The sequence below is a fragment of the Propithecus coquereli genome, unplaced genomic scaffold (assembly GCF_000956105.1).
Source record: "Propithecus coquereli isolate 6110/MARCELLA unplaced genomic scaffold, Pcoq_1.0 Scaffold129, whole genome shotgun sequence".
NCBI lineage: Eukaryota > Metazoa > Chordata > Mammalia > Primates > Indriidae > Propithecus > Propithecus coquereli.
Window position 1 is genome coordinate 4220891 of NW_012137080.1, and position 7743 is coordinate 4228633.

At 42.0% G+C, this 7743-nt stretch overlaps 1 protein-coding gene across 2 annotated transcripts in view; it reads left to right on the top strand.

Moving 5' to 3' along the window:
• KCNH1 (potassium channel, voltage gated eag related subfamily H, member 1) overlaps nucleotides 1-7743 on the top strand; it is a 379133-nt gene that overhangs the window by 22997 nt on the left and 348393 nt on the right. For both annotated transcript variants that reach the window (XM_012638358.1, XM_012638357.1), the window contains exon 3: nucleotides 1984-2090. In XM_012638358.1, the coding sequence (XP_012493812.1) occupies nucleotides 1984-2090 (107 nt within the window). The remainder of the gene's footprint in view (nucleotides 1-1983; nucleotides 2091-7743) is intronic.

Below are 7743 nucleotides of genomic sequence, written 5' to 3' on the forward strand. Positions count from 1 at the left end.
TTTTACCTTGTGAAAGAAATTGCTTGCATATATATTATACCATCACTTCACTTAAATGGAGGTCACTTATCTGGAAAATTAAGTCAGGAAGAGAAAGAAGAGAAATCCTCTTGTTCTCAGGTAGGGCTAAATTAGTCTTGATCTACTTTTTAAAAATAATTCAAGAAGCTCAGTTTTTTATTTTCCTGGCTTATAGGTAAAGAGTACAACCAAAAGCAGAGTACTACATGAGATACGCACATGGGCAGCAGATAATCGCATCCCTCAGTGGGCTGGGAAGGGACCTAAAGTAATAAAAGTGACACAGAATTCATCAATTCAACAGCTCGGGCTCTTTCCTTATGGGGATATCAGAACTCAGAAGCCTGTAGGAAGCCTAAGGCTGTTCCAGCATCAAGCTAAACATGGTGCTTGACTGGGTGCTTCAGTTTTAGATCAGGAATTGCACGTGATAACCTCTGAGGTTCTTTGTACCTCCGAGATCCTATGATTCTATGATTCAAGTCACCAAGAAAAAGTTAGATTATATTCAGTATGCACAGTTTTAAAAGATAGAAAGTGTATTGTTTAGGAACGCATGCCACTGTTTCTGCATTACCTAAGACAGAGGAGTGATAGGAGTGGTCACTGCTGTCCTTCTTAGTTACTGTTGCCTCAAGGCCTGAGGTGGGCTCGTGGGCACCCTTTGTCAGAGAACTAGACTTTCCAGCCCCACTGAGAGATGGCTTTTCTCATCTTGCATTTTTTTAGTGTCCTGTGCCATAGTTCAGTCTATGTAGTTGGGGATATATCCTGTTCCCAGAGGGATAAATGTTGGTCTTCAGACCATATTCAGTGTGAGGCCCAGTAAAATGGACAGTCCTCGTGGTCCAGGACTAACACTGCTGAGGCTAGTATTAGTAGGTGGAACTTCTACTATCCTGAGGTTTTCTCTAATTTCTTTGCGTGCTGCTTATTTACCTCCTCAGTCTACTTTTCTCCAAACTTGAGCAGCAGGGAGGTGTCTTAGTAAGAACGTGTAGGATTTTATTGTCTCAATTTTTAAAACTCAATGCTATTTTTCTTTTTTGGGGTGAGGGGCAGGAAAAATAGTGGCTGAATCTTCTGTTTCTTTCCTTAGCTATGTCTAAATGTTTAGAGCATCGGATTGTACCCCTTCTCTTGTTTGGGTGGTGAATTTTTGTGATTTTTTCCTTTTTTATGGGGTGGGGAATTATTTTTTTTGAGAATTAGAAGAGGAAAAATGGTCCAAACTTACTTGGCCATCTTTATCAGGAAGGCTCCCGGAGTTGTATTTCTAAAATGAAATCTGATTATGTTTCTCCATTGCTTAAACCCCTCCCATACGCCCCCACTGCTTTCCGGATAAAGCTTAAATTACTTCCCATAGCTTACAATGTCATGGTCTCCTCCATGACCTGGCCTCTGCTTGTTTCTCTATATTATATATGGCAAATTGTCCCTCATTGTCTATATTCCAGTCAACTGAACTACATTCAGGTTCTGGAATTAACCTGACTCTCCTCTCTGTGCCTTTGCACATGCTCATCTTTTGCTTGGCATATTTTTCTCCCTCCTTTTCTCAGCCAATTTCCCCTTGCTTTTCACACCTCATTTGATCTTACTTCTGGGAAGCCTTCTCTGACCAACCAGAGAGTGTGCTGTGCCTATTCTGAGTGTTCTGTAATTCCTTAGGTGTGCTACCCTTGTAGCACTGATCATACTGTTTTCCAGTCTTTTTTCTGATCTGCTGTTTTCTAGTGAAGATCTCTCATTAGACTTTTGGTTTTTGGGGGGAGTGATGGAGTCTAATTCACAGTCAAATCAGTAAATCTTTTTGGATTTAATGAATGTTTTCACTGTGTGCGTGTGTGTGTGTGTGTGTGTGTGTGTTCCACGGTGCTGGGTATAGGACAGATAACATATGCTTGTAGAATAATAAATACTTGTTAATCTAACATGAGCTTTCTGGTTGATTTGCAGTTTTATGTATGGGGAACTGACTGATAAAGACACAATTGAGAAGGTGCGGCAAACATTTGAGAACTATGAGATGAATTCCTTTGAAATTTTGATGTACAAGAAGAACAGTGAGTATTCAGACCATTCTGAACCATACCTTTATGTGTTTAGAATAGTAAAATATCTCCTCTTCCTCTGTTGTCTTGGTTTTTCTTCTCTCCCATCAGCTAAATGTTGTTACTTGAAGCCATTGTGTATGTGGGGATAAATGTTATTGATTGATCAGTTACACTGTTCTTCGTGGGAACATCTGTTGAGGTTCTTGTAACTAACCAGTTAAGACTTCATCTGTTTTGCTGCTGGGTTAGTGTTTTCCCTATTGGCTTACTTACGGTGAATTGCTGGCTTAAGGCATTTGTAGACTTGAAGACATCTTAAAGCAGGAGGGGAAAGGTGGGACAGAAACTCCGTCCAGTTCGTCTTTGTATCCATCTTCCACAGCACCTAGCATGGCCAGTAACACCAGTAGGCACCCAATTAAGAGCTTAGAAATAAAATTTTATTCTCCTGGTGACCCCAGGAGATAGCATTAACTACAGCTGCATCATTAATTTGTATTTGTTTTGGCTACAATTACTTCTCCAAAGCATGTTAATGAGGTTTTTAGGTCAATAGCTATACACAAGTATAAAATTTGCTTTTTCCTTTGGGAGGTTTCCTATTGAATGGAGATTAGCTATATCAGAAGTATGGAAAGTGGGGCATATGGCCCTAGCAGGGCTGCAGAGGTGTTAATAGTGCTCCGTTTCTGTTTTTGAAACACTATTGTTTTTTATATGTAGGATCGACTGGCAGATAATTGGTTCAATAGAACATTTCCAGAGTAGCCCAGATGGCACATGAGGATAAGTGTTTATTTTGGTGGCATTCAGGTCTGAGTGATATGTTTTGCTCTGGAAAACAAAGAGCACATATTGCTTTTATCTAGAAGGGAGCTGGGACTTTTTTTTTTTTCAATCTGGAGTGTTGGAGCAAGCGACCGAGAGGACCGTTTGCTTCCTGGTCTGAGCAGATGCTGATCTGAGAGATTAGCACTGGCCATCCACAAGCCCAAGAGGGTTGTCCCCACAGCCTGTACACTGGAGTTGTTGCCTCGCTCCAGCTCACCCCCTCTGCCAACAGGTCTAGTTCCCACCCGCTACTAGCTACAAGAGGAATGAGGTGAAAGACTGTGAAGGGCTTCCTGCCAGTCCCTCCACTATAGGGGAACACAACTCAGAGCAACAGCTCGTACCGGAAGCGCTCCAACAGTGGCCTTCTCATGGGAAAGGCATGGTCTGCACATGTGCACTGAGCTAATGGAGTGAGTTAAAGGTTTTCCACGCTAGCAGCTTTGTGTCCTGAACAGTGTGGCTTTCCCCATGACACAGAGCTAATTGGGTAGGTGTATCACATGAAGAATGCCCTGCATTTATATTTTGCTTTGGCATTTTCATGCTTCATTAGACTATGCATTTAACTTACCCAAATTCAACTATACATGTTTGGCCCAAAAGGGAGAGAGAGGGAAACAATTTAAATTGCGTTAGTGATTGCACCTGCCATTCTCTTCAGTGAGCACGTGCCCCAGAGTGAGTATGATGTGGGAGAGGGCAATCTGCTGTTTCTCGGTGACCTTGAGGGCTGAGGGCCCTGGATTATGAGTATCTTACTGAAAGTGATTTTGGTATTTGAAGTTCTGTACTTTAGGTAGACATGAACTATCTATGGAAGCCAACTAGTTCAGCTGATGGGCAGCCAAAGAATCAGCATCTCTTCCCTCCCTGGAGGTTATAGTGGGCTTATTGAGGGATGAATAATAGTCTCCAAAGTGGCATGTCAGTCTGGACATGGGGCTCCACTTTATGGGTGATATTAAGACATTTTCAAGACTCATTGTGGTCATACCCAATTTTTACCTTAGGCTTTAAGAAAATAAACTTTGTATAAGGTATGACTCTATTTTAGAACGTTGATTCTCTAAGCCCTGTCAAGTAGGCATGGCTAAAAGTTAAATTTTTCACCCAAGGTCATGCAGTGCCAGGCAGGACCTGCTGTCCAGTGTTTACTCCATAACCATTCTTCTCAGTGTAATTGTGGGTACAAGGCAGGGCTGCCACATAGGGTCATGCAGGTCATTCCCTTCGTAGGGGTCAAGTGGAAACCAGCTCATGATTTCCTTGCTGAGTCCTCCATGCACCCTGGTCTGGAAATGCACGTATGTTGAGGAAGGAGTTTCCCTTTCTAATTTATGCAAAGATGTCTAGTTGGCCAGCAGGGACTCTATACAAGGCTAACCCTGTATGTAAAACATGAAGCATTAAATTGAGGAAATTATACAGATAATGTTGGTTTCTTCCTAGGACCTGCTCACTACCCCAAACTTCCTCCAAATCCCACCCTCTCCTGAAGCATTTAGAAACTTTAAATTATTTATTGAGTCTGGGAATTATAAAGTTTTGTCAGATTCTATGGTTTTTTTTTTCAGTAGCTTTTATTGACCCACTACCCTACGTCAGATGCTAGGCTTGCTGCTAGGGATGCATTTGTGAAAAGACAGTGTCTGCTCTTACAGCATCTGCAGGGCAGGGCAACACACACAGAACAGAACCGTATGTGCTTTGATGGTGATACCACATAGGTGGGCCATTTAACCCCAATTTAGGAGGTCAGGGAAGGAAGTCTTCTTAGCAGACATGAATTCCATGCAGAAACTGAGGACAGGTAAGAGTTAGACATAGAACAGGACAAAGAGTATCCCAGGCTGATGAAAAGCATCTGGAGAGGGCAGCAGGGGAGAGCACTGAGGGTTCAAGTGATACAAAGCAATGCTCCTCCAACTTTGATGAGCATAGCAATTCACCTGTGCACGGAAATGCCTATTTGTAGGCAGTGGGTCTGGCAAAGGGTCTGAGGCTCTGCTCCCAGGTGATGCTGATGTTGTTGGTGCACGTAGTACACGTGGAGTAGCAAGAATTGGAAGCAGCTGTAGTGAATGAAGACCGACTTTCAAGCTACCAGGTTGTGTCTCTTTCATGGCTGTATCCCTTGCACCCAGCCCAGTGCCTGACACACAGAAAATACTCCACCAAAACATATATAAAGAAGGGGTAACCAATGAAGCTGGAGAGGTTAGGAAGGGCCAGTCATGCAGCCAGGTGAAAGAGTTTAGTATTTGTCTTAACGGCAACAGTGATGGGGAAGAGAGTGGGGGTGAGGGACGTTGAGGGGTTTGAAGCAGGGTAAGGATATCATCATTTCATTTTAGAAAGATGGCTGCAAGCTGGGCGTGGTGACGGACACCTGTATGTGATCCCAGCAACTGGGGAGGCTGAGGTGGGAGTTCAAACCCAGCCTGGGGCAACGTAGGGAGATAGGGAGAGCCAGAAGAAAGAAAGAGAGAAAGGAAAGAAAGAAAGGAAAGTAAGGGAGGAAGAAAGAAAGAAAGAAAAGAAAGAAAGGTGGCTCCAGCCTAGCGAGACTGGAGGTAGAGAGGCCCATTAGGAGTCATCCTGGCGACAAGATGATTGTGGCCTGGTCAGGGGAAGAGGAATTTGAAACGGAGAGATGTCCAAAGGGGCACTGGCGGGGAGGCCGAGGGTAGGACTTTGTCAGTGGCGTCCAGTGATCTGCTCTTTCCTGCTTGCCCGGGCCCAGGGAGTAGGAAGCCGCGCATTTCCGCTCAGGACCTGGGGCCCAGCCTGGGGTGAAAAAACACGGCGTTTAGGTCGGACATAGAGGCAGTGCTTGGTGAATGTTTGCTGAGTGACTTTGAAAGGGACTTGGTATTTACCAAGAAACAGATGAATGAAAGAACATCACGTGATTCACAGTGAGGGCTTTGGAGCAGCGAGCAGTGTGGCCACCCTGGCGACTGGGAACGGAATGGGTCCGAGGAGAGGGAAGACGACCTCAGTTTCTCTTCACCTCTGTGGAGACAGAGTTTGGTTCCACTTCCAAACTTTGCGGTTCGATGGAGTGAAACGTAAGCATTTTAAAGCAGTGTAGAGTCCTGTGAAGGAAAGCCCACTCCTGTTGAGATATTTTAAAAGTGAGATGTCCTAATCTAACAATATTTATTTTTTTCTCTGATTTTTAATGCATTTTTTATCATGGAGAATACACAAAGAGAAACACAAAGACGAGAAACCCCCAAAACTCAGAGAAATGGTACTAACTTTTAGGTGTGTTTTCTTTTAGTTTTTGTGCACACCTTGCATAATGGATATTTTTATATATATGCAATTTAAAAATAGTGTTTATTTTTTAATCTTTTATCACAAAATATCTCCATCATTAAAGTTTTTCATAAATATAGTTTAGAATTTTATTAATGCTTCCTCTGTTGGATATTTAGGAGGCTCTAAATTTTCTTTATTAAGAACAATGTTGAGGTGAAAATCATTGAGCAAAGATAGTTTGCTGACATTGTGAAATATTTCCTAGAAGTTGAGAATTGCTGTGTCACAAACGTGAACTAAGGTTTCTGAGACATTTTGCCAAATAGCTGTCCGGAAGAAGTGAACCCACTTCCGAGTTCTCAGGCAGAATATGAGTGTCTGACTCATTGTACCTCACCAGTATTGAATAGTATAACTTAAACTATCACATTTTCCACAATTAATTTTTTTGTTTAATGAGGTTTTTTTTTTTACTACCAGTGAGATTGAAGTATTTTTTCTGATTCACTATCCATTTAAAATTATCCTTTTAAATGTTAATTGTTCGGATTATTTGCCCATATATTCTATTTAAGTCTAGTGATTTTTTTTTACCGATTTTTACAAGCTTTTAATAAATCGCTTTGGTTCTTTTTTCTTCCCTGCTTTTATTCTTTACTATGTTGCAAGGACAACTTTGTAGAAAGGATCTTTTATTGATAAGCATTAATGTTTGTCTCACCATTTGGGGAGGTGGGAATAATTAGTAATTATTCCCTAATTACTAACAAATGAGTAATTAGGCTTCACAGTGTGTTTGGAATGAGCGTGTGGAATACTATTACGTATCTTGAAGGATGGATCGTTTGAAAGATTTCTATCTATTGGCCAGTCTGAAAACCTGGCATTTCTTTGTACTATATGTTTCAGATTATTACTTACCTCATATTCAGTATATGATTTTCTTACATCAATGATAGTCATCATTAACTCATTCAGTAAATATTTACGTGGTCACTCTTGTTCTAGTCAATTAGTTTTTCATTTTCAAACAAGAAAATCAAGAAGTATCAGCCCTGAGTAAAAGTAGTACATACACCCTGCAACCTCCCTAGCGTGTGACTTTACAGTCTGTGGTGTGGCTGGTGGCCCAGAGGCTGGGAGCTCTGGATCAGCTTCTCAGTTAGAGAAGCCCGGGACAGGCAGCTTTCAGTGGTTCTGCTGAACCAGCATGAAGAAGCTGCTGACTGATTGCTTGTTGATCACCTACGGTAGGCTCAGCGCTGTGCCGGACCCTGTGGGCCACAGAGGTGCAGATGTCAGAAACTGGCTCAGCCTTTGAGGAGGTTACAGTCTAGTCATAGAGACAAATCTAATAAGACAATTGTAGAAATTTTGCTTATTTTCCGAATGGGTTGTTTTTATTTATTCAGTGGTAGCAGCTGCTTATATGCAATGGTTGTTGATCCTAAATCAGACATATTGAAAATTTGGAATTTTTTTCTTTTAACTTTTTTTAAAAATAGAAGCTTTTGGCCGGGCGCGGTGGCTCACGCCTGTAATCCTAGCACTTTGGGAGGCC